The sequence below is a fragment of the Pristiophorus japonicus genome, chromosome 9, assembly GCF_044704955.1.
Source record: "Pristiophorus japonicus isolate sPriJap1 chromosome 9, sPriJap1.hap1, whole genome shotgun sequence".
NCBI classification, from domain to species: Eukaryota; Metazoa; Chordata; class Chondrichthyes; family Pristiophoridae; genus Pristiophorus; species Pristiophorus japonicus.
In genome coordinates this window covers 210704512-210717831 of record NC_091985.1, presented here as the reverse complement: position 1 = coordinate 210717831, position 13320 = coordinate 210704512, and the positions used below count along the sequence as shown (strand labels likewise).

Genomic DNA, 13320 nt, shown 5'->3' with positions numbered 1-13320 from the left:
GAACAGGGGGAGGCCGTTTAGTCCCTCGAGCCTGTTACAGTGGAACAGGGGGAGGCCATTCAGTCTCTCGAGCCTGTTGCATTAGAACAGTAGGAGGCCATTCAGTCCCTCGAGTCTGTTACATAAGGAACAAGGGGAGGCCATTCAGTCCCTTGAGTCTGTTACATAAGGAACAGGGGGAGGCCATTCAGTCTCTCGAGCCTGTTGCATTAGAACAGTAGGAGGCCATTCAGTCCCTCGAGTCTGTTACATAAGGAACAGGGGGAGGCCATTCAGTCCCTTGAGTCTGTTACATAAGGAACAGGGGGAGACCATTCAGTCCTCGAGCCTGTTACAGTGGAACAGGGGGAGGCCATTCAGTCCCTCGAGCTTGTTACATAATGAACAGGAGGAAGCCATTCAGTCTCTCAAGCCTGTTACATTAGAACAGTAGGAGGCCATTCAGTCCCTCGAGTCTGTTACATAAGGAACAGGGGGAGGCCATTCAGTCCCTCGAGCCTGTAACATAAGGAACAGGGGGAGGCCATTCAGTCCCTCGAGCCTGTTACATAAGGAACAGGAGGAAGCCATTCAGTCCCTCGAGTCTGTTAGGGGAACCAATGGATGTGGTATATTTGGACTTCCAGAAGGCATTTAACAAGGTGCCACAAGATAAAAGTTCAGAGGGTTGGGAGTAATATATTAGCATGGATAGAGGATTGGCTAATGAACAGAAAATAGAGAGTAGGGATAAATGGTTCATTCTCGGGTTGGCAAGCAGTAACCAGTGGGGTGCCATAGGGATCAGTGCTGGGACCCCAACTATTTACAATCTATATTGACGACTTGGAAGAAAGGACCAAGTGTAACGTAGCCAAGTTTGCTGATGATACAAAGATGGGAGAAAAAGCAATGTGTGAGGAGGACACAAAAAATCTGCAAAAGGACATAGACAGGCTAAGTGAGTGGGCAAAAATTTGGCAGATGGAGTATAATGTTGGAAAGTGTGAGGTCATGCACTTTGGCAGAAAAAAATCAAAGAGCAAATTATTATTTAAATGGAGAAAGATTGCAAAGTGCCGCAGTACAGCGGGACCTGGGGATACTTGTGCATTAAACACAAAAGGTTATTATCCAGGTAGAGCAAGTGATCAGGAAGGCCAGTGGAATCTTGGCCTTTATTGCAAAGGGGATGGAGTATAAAAGCAGGGAAGTCTTGCTGCAGTTGTACAGGGTATTGGTGAGGCCACACCTGGAATACTGCGTGCAGTTTTGGTTTCCATATTTACGAAAGGATATATTTGATTTGGAGGCAGAAGGAGAAGCTTCACAAGGTTGATTTCGGAGATGAGGGGGTTGACTTATGAGGGATGGTTGAGTAAGTTGGGCCTCTGCTCATTGGAATTCAGAAGAATGAGAGCTGATCTTATCGAAACATATAAGATTATGAGGGGGCTTGACAAGGTGGATGCAGAGAGGATGTTTCCACTGACAGGGGAGACTAGAACTAGGGGGCATGATCTTAGAATAAGGGTCCCCCCATTTAAAACTGAGATGAGGAGAAATTTCTTCTCTCGGAGGGTTGTGGATCTGTAGAATTCGCTGCCTCAGAGAGCTGTGGAAGCTGGGACATTGAAGAAACTTAAAACAGAATTAGAGAGTTTCTTAAATGATAAGGGAATAAGGGGTTATGGAGAGCGGGCAGGGAAGTGAACCGGAGTCCATGATCGGATCAGCCATGATCGTATTAAATGGCGGAGCAGGCTCGAGGGGCTGTATGGCCTACTCCTGCTCCTATTTCTTATGTTCATATGTTCTTATTTACCTCCAGTGTGGGATGATTGGTGCAAGTGATGGTAGAAATGAAAATGTACCTATACCTGATGTGAGGTTAATAAATCTGTAATTCTCTGACTTATTATGTCCTTTGTTTAGAAAGGAATGAAACACTTGCTACTCTCCAGAGTATTTTCTCTATTTCTGTCTCCAGTTTTCTTTTCTTGACTGCTAACTTCACTGTTTCCTCCCCAACTACTTCCAACATTTTTGGGAATGGTCTAGTGCAGTAATAACTGAGACTGGGCTCGGCATAAAATAAGAAGAAACCAGTCTTGGTGTAATAATAAAAGAAACAATATTTTGTGCAATAATAAAAGAAAGAGATGAAACACTAACAAAAGCCGGGTCTGCTTTAGCAATACCAGAAACCTACTCTATTGAATACAACTGAAACAAGATCTATAATTGTTATGTATGTAAACTTTATAATTGTGTAAGACTTGCCACCAGAGGGTGCACCTGTCGGAGACCCAAGGATCACCTGCACACCTTATGTATAAAAGGTTGTCTGCCATGCTGCTTTGGCACTCTGGAGTTTTATTAGAGACTAAGGTCACACCAGTTTGAGCTTACAGTATACTGTCTTGTGGAATTATTCTGAACATAACAATAGTTATAATAATAGAGGCATGTACTAGAACTGGAATAACAGGGGCAGGTTATTTTACAATCAAAGCAGAAGCCGTGTCTAGTGTAAAGGCTTAGCTCTGTTAAGCCTGTGTGGTAGCTGATGTGCAATGGTCACCACACATTAAAAAAATCCATGCACAGGCATCTCCCACCCTTCAATTGGAGTTCAGGACTGGAATATCGGGTCCTTCATTCAAACATCTGTGAACTCTTGTGGAAGCAAGTCACCCTCGTTCGAGGGACCGCCTATGATGAATAACAGGCAGACTCGAGTGTTATACTGAACACAATGCTGGATCTAGTGTGATGGTCACACAGGCAGTATCTAGTGCAACAGAACAAAGATTGGGTTTCATCTAATAGTGCGTGCAAATCAGGGCCTATTGTTATAACTGCAAATGCTTTACCCAATGTCTAATAACAGAGTGAAGGCCCACTGCAGTATGAATGGGTGGTTCTCGTATTGGACTGTTCAGCCACCTAAGGACTCATTTTAAGAGTGGAAGTAAGTCTTCCTCGATTCCGAGGGACTGCCTATGATGATATAGTAGAAGCGTGCAACTCCCTCACAGAAAGCCATAGATACTCAATCAATCATTTTAAATCTGAGAGTGATAGATTTTTGCTAGCCAAGGGATTAAGGGATATGAAGCCAAGGAGGATAGATGGAGTTATGAAACAGATCAGCTATGATCTTATTGATTGACGGAACAGGCTCGATGGGCTGAACAGGCTCTTCCTGTTCCTATACAATAGATGTGTGGTTGGTGTAAAACTAACCAGGAGTGGAAATGGGATCTGGTTGAAGAATAACATGGGGAAGTTATAACAACAGAAGCGAGGTCTGGTGTAAGAATAAAGGGGCTGAAGCGGACTGAAAGCTGAAAGTTGCCGTGAGCCCTGTTCAGGCCCTAAGTAAGGCCCCGGACCCTTTAGCAGATTACTGGTCATTGATCCTGGGGCAGGATTACTGCCCGGGAGTGAAGGTGGAAATTACTCCCTGGGTTTTTAGTGTCACTGCAACAAAGGGAGGTTCTGGTGTTAAAATAGACGGTTCATTGCCTTCTCCAGAAGGGACAGAAACTCTACTGGGAGTAAATACCTGTTTATTTTGCCCACTGTTTTCATACTGAAGCAAGGACGTTATTGCTAAAGCTTTATAATTCACAGGTTAGGCCCAGCTGGAGTATTCTGTCCAATGTTGTAGTCTCTGCCTCTATTTATGAAGCCCAGAAAGATGAAAGAGAGTGAAATAGGGAAAGAGACTTAAAAGGGAAGGTGACACAAGGTGTTGAGAGACAGAATGATACATCACAGAAGGAGGCCATTGGGCCCATCCTGCCTGTACTGGTTCTGTGAAAGGACGATCCAATTACCCCACTGCCCTGATCATTCCCCATAGCACTGTCAGTTATTTTTCAGTCAAGTATATATACAATTCTCTTTTGAAAGTTATTATTGAATCTGCTTCCACCACCCTTTCTGGCAGTGCAATCCAGATCACAACTTGCTGCGTAAAATAAATATCCTCATATAAACTGACAGGGAGCAAACTCCCATCTCCCGGCTTCAGAGAGCAGAGGGAGCTGAGTGATTGATCCACACACAGCGCCAGTCCTGTCCGGGAATGGAGACTCCAAACACAAACAACAAACTCATTTGCAAATGTCACCGCAATGTGTGGCCAGATACAGGCCGCCTTCTCAGATGTTTCCAGCAGATTGTGGCCCCTGGATTTATTTTCTGTCTCTCATCACCTTGTGTTTCCTTCACTTTTAAATCTCTTTATTTCATTCTTTTTCATCTTTCTGGGCTTCATAAATAGATGCAGTTTGGAGCCGGCAGCAGGAAGTTGTGTTGCCTGAGAATGAAATAGCAGGCGTCAGTTTGATGTTATCGCCATGAACAGGCTTCCTGTCTGTGAGGGCAGTCTCACCCTGACAGCACCAGGACCCACACACAGGCCTCACCCTGACAGCACCAGGACCCACACACAGGTCTCACCCTGACAGCACCAAGACTCACACACAGGCCTCACCCTGACAGCACCAGGACCCACACACAGACCTCACCCTGACATCACCAGGACCCACACACAGGCCTCACCCTGACAGCACCAGGACCCACACACAGGCCTCCCCCTGACAGCACCAGGTCCCACACACAGACCTCACCCTGACAGCACCAAGACTCACACACAGGCCTCACCCTGACAGCACCAGGACCCACACACAGACCTCACCCTGACAGCACCAGGACCCACACACAGGCCTCACCCTGACAGCACCAAGACCCACACACAGGTTTCACCCTGACAGCACCAAGACCCATACACAGGCTTCACCCTGACAGCACCAGGACCCACACACAGACCTCACCCTGACAGCACCAAGACTCACACACAGGCCTCACCCTGACAGCACCAAGACCCACACACAGGCCTCACCCTGACAGCACCAAGACCCACACACAGGCCTTACCCTGACAGCACCAAGACCCACACACAGGCCTCACCCTGACAGCACCAAGACCCACACACATGCTTCACCCTGACAGCACCAGGACCCACACACAGGCCTCACCCTGACAGCACCAAGACCCACACACAGGCTTTACCCTGACAGCACCAAGACCCACACACAGGCTTCATCCTGACAGCACCAGGACCCACACACAGGCCTCACCCTGACAGCACCAAGAACTTAGCATTTCAATATGACTGTTCCCAATTCTCATTTTAAAGAATATTTGAGTTTTCACACGTTCACTAAAGAGGGAGACTGACTGAGGGTTTATCACTGGGAGAAATGAGGGGAAGTAAAACTGTTATTTCTCCCAAAGAGGGAGATCAGAAAATAGAAGGATTTAAGTGAGTTAGAGAGAGAGAGAGGAGAGATGAAGTGAGTTAGATACTGTCTGAGACAGAGAGAGGAGAGAGGTTAGGTGAGTTAGGTTGCAGTTTTGTGACATAGACCATTGCATCTTTTAAGGAACCATTGGAACAATATATTCAAGGCAAGGATGATACAGAGCTATTCGGAGAGAGTGGACCAGTGCAATTAGCTTTAGTTTCTTCCAGCACAGATCCAGCACGGATGATGTGCCTATTGGCCTCTTTCTGTGCAGTGAACTACTAAGGTTCTGTGGTACCATTAGAGGAAGGAAAGGGACTTATTCACACATCCCGATTAACATCATTCTCTCAACCATCGCAAACTCATTTATTTCACTGCCTTGTGAAAAACCTGACTGCCCCTTTTGTTGATTAGTAACATTTCAAATCCATTATTTGTGTGTGGAGCACATTGCTGTGTGTGTGTTTCTCTCCATGTGTGTCATATTTCTCCTTCTTAGGCATGGAAATGCATCATTCGAACATCATTCCAAAAAAATCTCATCCATCAATAAGAAGGAAGGAAAGTGTTGCATTTCTATAGCGCCTTTCACCACCTCAGAGGTTCCAAAGTGCTGTACAGCCAATGAAATTCTTTGAACTGTAGTCACTGTTGTAATGTAGGAAATGCGGCAGCCATATTGGGCACAATATCCAACAATCAGCAATGTGATAAATGAGCAGTAAACATTGGTCCCCGAGAGGATGAGACTGGGGAATTAATAATGGGGAACAAGGAAATGGCAGACATTTTGAACAAATATTTTGTATCGGTCTTCACGTACAAGACACTAGAAGCATCCCAATAGTGGATAATCAAGGGGCTATAGGGAGGGAGGAACTTAATACAATCACTATCACTGAAGAAGTAGTACTCAGTAAAATAATGGGATTAAAAGCGGACAAATCCCCTGGACCTGATGGCTTGCATCCTAGGGTCCTTAAAGAAGTGGCTGCAGAGATAGTGGATGCATTGGTTGTAATTTACTAAAATTCCCTAGATTCTGGGGAGGTCCCAGCGGATTGGAAAACCACAAATATAACACCCCTGTTTAAAAAAGGAGGCAGACAGAAAGCAAGAAACTATAGACTGGTAAGCCTAAAATCTGTCGTTGGGAAAATGCTGGAGTCTGTTATTAAGAAAGCAGCAGCAGGACATTTGGAAAAGCATCATTCAATCAAGCAGAGTCAGCATGGTTTTATGAAAGGGAAATCATGTTTGACAAATTTGCTGGAGTTTTTCAAGGATGTAGCGAGCAGGGTGGATAAGGGAGAACCAGTGGATGTGGTGTATTTGGATTTCCAGAAGGCATTGATAGGTGCCACATAAAAGGTTACTGCACAAAATAAAAGTTCACCAGGTTGGGGGTAATATATTAGCATGGATAGAGGATTGGCTAACTAACAGAAAACAGAGAATCAGGATAAATGGGTCATTTTCCGGTTGGCAAACAGTGACTAGTGGAGTGCCACAGGGATCGGTGCTGGGACCTCAACTATTTACAATCTATATTAATGACTTGGAGGAAGGGACCGAATGTAATGTTACCAAGTTTGCTGATGACACAAAGATGGGTGGGAAAGCAAATTGTGACACAAAAAATCAGCAAAGGGATATAGACAGGCTAAGTGAGTGAGCAAAAATTGACAGATGGAGTATAATGTAGGAAAATGTGAGGTTATCCACTTTGTCAGAAAAAATAGAAAAGCAAATTATAATTTAAATGGAGAAAAATTGCAAGGTGCTTCAGTACAGAGGGACCTGGGGGTCCTTGTGCATGAAACACAAAAAGTTAGTATGCAGGTACAGCAAGTAATCAGGAAGGCAAATGGAATCTTTGCCTTTATTGCAAGAGGGATAGCGTATAAGAGAAGTCCTGCTATAACTGTACAGGGTCATCATCACTCCCATAGGCAATCCCTCAAAATCGAGGAAGACTTGCTTCCACTCTAAAAGCGAGTTCTTAGGTGACTGAACAGTCCAATATGGGAATTACAGTCTCTGTCACAGGTGGGACAGACAGTCGTTGAAGGAAAGGGTGGGTGGGACTGGTTTGCCACACACTCTTTCCGCTGCCTGTGTTTGCTTTCTGCATGCTCTCAGTGATGAGACTCGAGGTACTCAGCGCCCTCCCGGATGCTCTTCCTCCACCTTGGGTGGTCTTTGGCCAGCGACTCCCAGGTGTCGGTGGGGATGTTGCATTTTATCAAGGAGGCTTTGAGGGTACCCTTGAAACATTTCCTCTGCCCACCTGGGACTCACTTGCCGTGTAGGAGTTCCGAGTAGAGCGCTTGCTTTGGGAGTCTTGTGTCAGGCATGCGAACAACGTGGCCCACCCAACGGAGCTGGTCGAGTGTGGTTAGTGCTTCGATGCTGGGAATGTTGGCCTGATCGAGGACACTGACGTTGGTGCATCTGTCCTCACAGGGGATTTGCAGGATCTTGCGGAGACATACTTGGTGGTATTTCTCCAGTGAGTTGAGGTGTCTACTGTATATGGTCCACGTCGCTGAGCCATACAGGAGGGCGGATATCACTACAGCCCTGTAGACCATGAGCTTGGTGGCAGATTTGAAGGCCTGATCTTTGAACACTCTCTCAGGCGGCCGAAGGCTGCACTGGCGCACTGGAGGCGGTGTTGAACCGCGTCGTTGATGTCTGCCCTTGCTGATAATAGGCTCCCGAGGTATGGAAAGTGGTCCACGTTATCCGCGCCGTGGATCTTGATGGCTGGGGGGCAGTGCTGTGTGGCGGGGTCAGGTTGGTGGAGGACCTTTGTCTTACAGATGTTTAGTGTAAGGCCCATGCTGTCGTATGCCTCAGTGAAGATGTTGACTATGACTTGGCGTTCAGTCTCTGAATGTGCCCAGACGCAAGCATCGTCCGTGTACTATAGTTCGACGACAGAGGTTGGGAAGGTCTGGGATCTGGCCTGGAGACACTGATGGTTGAACAGATTCCCACTGGTTCTGTAGCTTAGTTCCACTCCAACGGGGAGCTTGTTGAGTGTGAGGTGGAGCATGACAACGAGAAAGATTGAGAAGAGGGTTGGCATAATGTCACAGCCCTACTTGACCCCCAGTCTGGACGTGGATTGGGTCTGTAATGGATCCATTGGTCAGGATCACGGTTTGCATGTCGTCGTGGAGCAGGCAGAGGATGGTGACAAACTTTTGGGGGCAGCCGAAACGGAGGACACTCCATAGTCCCTCGCAGTTGACAGTGTCAAAGGCTTTTGTAAGGTCAAAGAAGGACATGTACAAAGGTTGGTCTGTTTCCTGCATTTTTCTTGCAGCTGTCGCGCCATAAAGATCATGTCCATTGTACTCCATAATGGATGAAATCCACATTGTGACTCCGGGAGGAGCTCCTCAGCCACAGGAAGAAGATGGTTGAGGAGGACTCTAGCGATAACTTTCCCAGTGGCTGATAAAAGGGAGATTCCTCAGTAGTTGCCGCAGTCGGACTTGTCCCCTTTTTTTAAAGATGGTCACGATTACTGCATCTCCAAGATCTCCCGGCATGCTCTCCTCCTTCCAGATTTGAGAGATGAAGTCATGCATTCATGCCAATAGTGCCTCTCCACCATACTTTAGTGCCGCTTGGGGATTCCATCCGCTCCTGTTGCCTTGTTGTCCTTGAGCTGGTGCATGGCCTTTTCTACCACGTGCAGGGCTGGGGTTTTGCTGAGATGGTGGGGGGTAGCATGCTGCGGGATGGAGTCGAGGACACTCGAGTCAAAGACAGTATCGGTTAAGGAGATCTTCAAAAAGGCCCAAAAATGGAGCAGTCGGTAACAGGACATCAATTAGTCTCCTCTTATCTTGGAGACATCAAATATCCACACTGTGTTATTTGAAATATCAAAATACTAAACTCCAGCCCAGTTATAGGGGTTATTAACATCAGCAGAAAAGAACTCCAACTGCCAGAATGAACACGATTCAGTCCGGGATGTGATTAACAGCAGCAATAACAGCAGAATCCAAACCTTGCATCACTTGTGAACTCGCTGGTGTCTCAGCAAGGTGAATGACTGAGCGAATCCCTTCCCACACATAGAGCAGGTGAACGGCCTCTCATCAGTGTGAACTCGCTGGTGCACTAGCAGGTTGAATGAGTTAGAGAATCCCTTCTCACACTTGGAGCAGGTGAACGGCCTCTCCCCAATATGAACTCGCTGGTGTCTCAGCAGGGTGGAAGACTGAGTGAATCCCTTTCCACACTCAGAGCAGGTGAACGGCCTCTCCCCAGTGTGAACTCGCTGGTGTGTCAGCAGGGTGGATGACTGAGTGAACCCTTTCCCACACATGGAGCAGGTGAACGGCCTCTCCCCAGTGTGAACTCGCTGATGTATCAGCAGTTGGGATGACTGAGTGAATACCTTCCCACACACAGAGCAGGTGAACGGCCTCTCCGTGGTGTGACTGCGCTTGTGTATTTCGAGATTGAAAGATCGGCTGAAGCCTTGTCCACACACAGAACACACGTACAGTTTTCCCCCACTGTGAACGGTGCTTTCTGCTTCCATATTCAAATGCCGATGATATTCTGGTCCTGAATAATCAAATGACTCCATTAGATCTTGATGTGATGTTTGGTTTGAGCTTCCAGTCTACAAATCCTCCCATTTTAACACACTGTAAAATGAATTACAAACAGGAAAAGGGGAGGGTGAGAGAGAAAAACACAAAGGCAGGTTGTGAAATTGAGCTGAACTAATCTGGTTATTTGTGCGGCTGGCATCAATAAAAAGTGACCATGAAAGCTGCTGTATTGCCATTAATACCCTATTGGTCACTAATGTCCTTCAGGGAAGGGAACCTACCACCCGGTCTGGGTCTACACAAGACTCTGGTCTCCATGGGAGGGGAGAGCGAGGTGGGCGGGGCAACATTGAGGGATTTTATACATCTGCAACTTTACCAGAACTTTGACAGAACCTCCAAAACCTGCAACCTCCAGATGGATGGACCAGGGCAGCAGGTGCATGGAAAAACCATCACCACCAAGTTCCCCTCTCTGTCTCACATCACCCTGACATGGATATATATCGTTTTTCCTTCACTGGGTGAAAGTCCTGGAACTCCTTTCCTGACATTCATAGAATCATAGAAATTTACAGCAGGGAAGGAGGCCATTTCGGCCCATCATGTCCGTGCTGGCCAAACAAGAGCTATCCAGCCTAATCCCACTTTCAACTCTTGGTCCATAGCCCTGTAGGTTACGGCACTTTAAGTGCACATCCAATTATTTTTTAAATGTGGTGAGGTTTCTGCCTCTACCACCCTTTCAGGCAGTGAGTTCCAGACCACCCCCACCCCACCCCAGTAAAGAAATTTGCTCTCGTATCTCCTCTATACCTCCCCCCAATTACTTTAAATCTATGCCCCCTGGTTGTTGACCTCTCTGCCAAGAGAAACAGGTCCTTCCTATTGACTTTATCCAGGCCCCTCCTAATTTTATACACCTCAATCAGGTCTCCCCTCAGCCTCCTTTGTTCCAAAGAAAACAGACCCAGCATCTCCAATCTTTCCTCATAGCTAAATTTCTCCAGTCCAGGCAACATTCTTGTAAATCTCCTCTGCACCTTTCCAGTGCAATTACATCTTTCCTGTAATGTGGTGACCAGAACTGCACACAGTACTTCACCTGCAGCCTAACCAGTGTTTTATACAGTTCAAGCATAACCTCCTTGTTCTTGTATTCCATGCCTCGACTAATAAAGGCAAGTATTCCATATGCCTTTTTAACCACCTTATCTACCTGGCCTGCTCCCTTCAGGAATCTGTGGACATGCACTCCAAGGTCCCTTTGTTCCTTTACACTTTTCAGTGTCGTACCATTTAATGTGTATCCCCTTGCCTTGTTAGACCTCCCCAAATGCGTTACCTCACATGTATCTGGATTGAATTCCATTGGTCCCTGTTCCGCCCACCCGACCAGTACATTGATATCTTCCTGCAATCCTCAGCTTTCTTCTTCATTATCAACCACACAGCCTATTTTTGTGTCATCTGCAAACTTCTTAATCATACCTCCAACATTCAAGTGCAAGTCATTGATATATACCATAAAAAGCAAGGGACCCAGCACTGAGCCCTGCGGAACGCCACTGGATACAGCCGTCCAGTCAAAAAAACACCCATCAACCATAATCCTTTGCTTCTTGCCTCTGAGCCAATTTTGGACGTAACTTGCCACTTCGCCCTGGATTCCATGGGCAATTACTTTCGTGACCAGTCTGCCTGGATCTCATGGGCTATTACTTTCGTGACCAGTCTGCCATGTGGGACCTTATCAAAAGCTTTGCTAAAATGCATATACACTATATTATACGCACTGCCCTCACCTACCCTCCTCGAAAAATTCATTGTGGGAGCACGTTCAGCACATGGACTGCAGCTGTTCGAGGTGGTGGCTCACCATCACCTTCTCAACGGGAAACTGGGAATTGGCAATATATGCTGGCCTTGCTAGCAATGCCCACATCGAATGAATTAAAAAAATCTGTATATATGTAAAATGGACTAAAGGTCTCGACAGAAATACTTGTTCCTAAAACAATACTCTTTTATATTGTGTGGACAGTGTCTGTTTAACAATCTAATCTCCCCCAGAACCCAACACCCCGACAGTCCCACATGGGGAATTGTTGGTCCCACTGGGCCCAGAAATACTGGGGGTTAAACCCAGCAGCTTCTCCTCCATCCCCACTCCAGCTCAAACAGACCCACACAGGAGGCCCGGGACCAACTTCCACATCCAGCGCCCACCCCGATAGTGGCGGCCTGGAATTGCTGGGCCTGCTGTATAAATGCAAGTTGTTGTTGTCCTTGTGTGGGGGAGGCTCTCGCTGTCCCAGAGTTTCCTGGTATCGGGGCCCTGGCCATACGTCCGCCGGCTCTGACTCGGGGTCTGAGACCTGCACTTGGTGTTGCTGAGGCCGTGTTCGCTCCGCTCAGTCTCCCGGAGCCGCACCAGGCATGCTCCCTGCAGGAAGGCGGTCCCCGGGGACCAGCCCTTCCCGCGCCTGCGTGTTGCCCCCCTGCTGATGGAGATAGGGCGTATTCCAATGTACGGAGCACTCTGGGTAAGAGCATCCGTCATTTTCTGCATTGTGTTTCCCTGGAGTCCCTATTCTGAGTTTCAGACACTCAATGCCAAGTGGACCAGGCGTTTAAAGGTCATTCATTTCCCTCGTCCCATGTTGCTGTTAATTTAAGGTACAGAGATTGGTTTCCCTCACTATGCATCTGTTTGTGATATTTAGAGAAGAAAAGACTTGCATTTATAGAGCACCTTTCATGGCCATTTGGACGTCCCAAATGCTTTACAGCCAAGGAAGTACTTTTTGAAGTGTAGTCACAGTTGTAATGTAAGAAACGCGGCAATCATTTTATGCACAGCAAGATCCCATTAACAGCAATGTGATGATGGCCAGATAATGTTTATTTAGTGATTTGATTGATGGATGAATAAGAACATAAAAACATAACAAATAGGAGCAGGCTAATCAAAGTTTTGGCCAGGACACAGGGATATACTTGCTTTGGACGCAGTTCAGAGAAGATTCACTAGGTTAATTCCAGAGATGTGGGGGTTGATTTATGAGGAAAGGTTGAGTAGGTCGAGTCTCTACTCACTGGAATTGAGAAGAATGAGAGGTGATCTTATCGAAACATATAAGATTATGAGGGGGCTTGACAAGGTGGGTGCAGAGAGGATGTTTCCACTGATAGGGGAGACTAGAACTAGAGGGCATGATCTTAGAATAAGGGGTCGCCCATTTAAAACTGAAATGAGGAGAAATTTCTTCTCTCAGAGGGTTGTGGATCTGTGGAATTCGCTGCCTCAGAGAGCTGTGGAAGCTGGAACATTGAATAAATTTAAGACAGAAATAGACAATTTCTTAAATGTTAAGGGAATAAGGGGTTATGGAGAGCGGGCAGGGAAGTGGAGCCGAGTCCATGATCGG

The 13320-nt window shown here is 46.7% G+C and overlaps 1 protein-coding gene across 1 annotated transcript in view; it reads right to left on the bottom strand.

The window, feature by feature from the left end:
* Positions 1 to 13320, bottom strand: part of LOC139273573 (zinc finger protein 850-like) — a 132652-nt gene that overhangs the window by 8936 nt on the left and 110396 nt on the right. The window contains exons 3-4 of the mRNA XM_070890506.1: positions 11240 to 11245; positions 9344 to 9769 (exon numbers count right to left, since the gene is read on the bottom strand). Coding sequence (XP_070746607.1) covers positions 9344 to 9769; positions 11240 to 11245 — 432 coding nt within the window. The remainder of the gene's footprint in view (positions 1 to 9343; positions 9770 to 11239; positions 11246 to 13320) is intronic.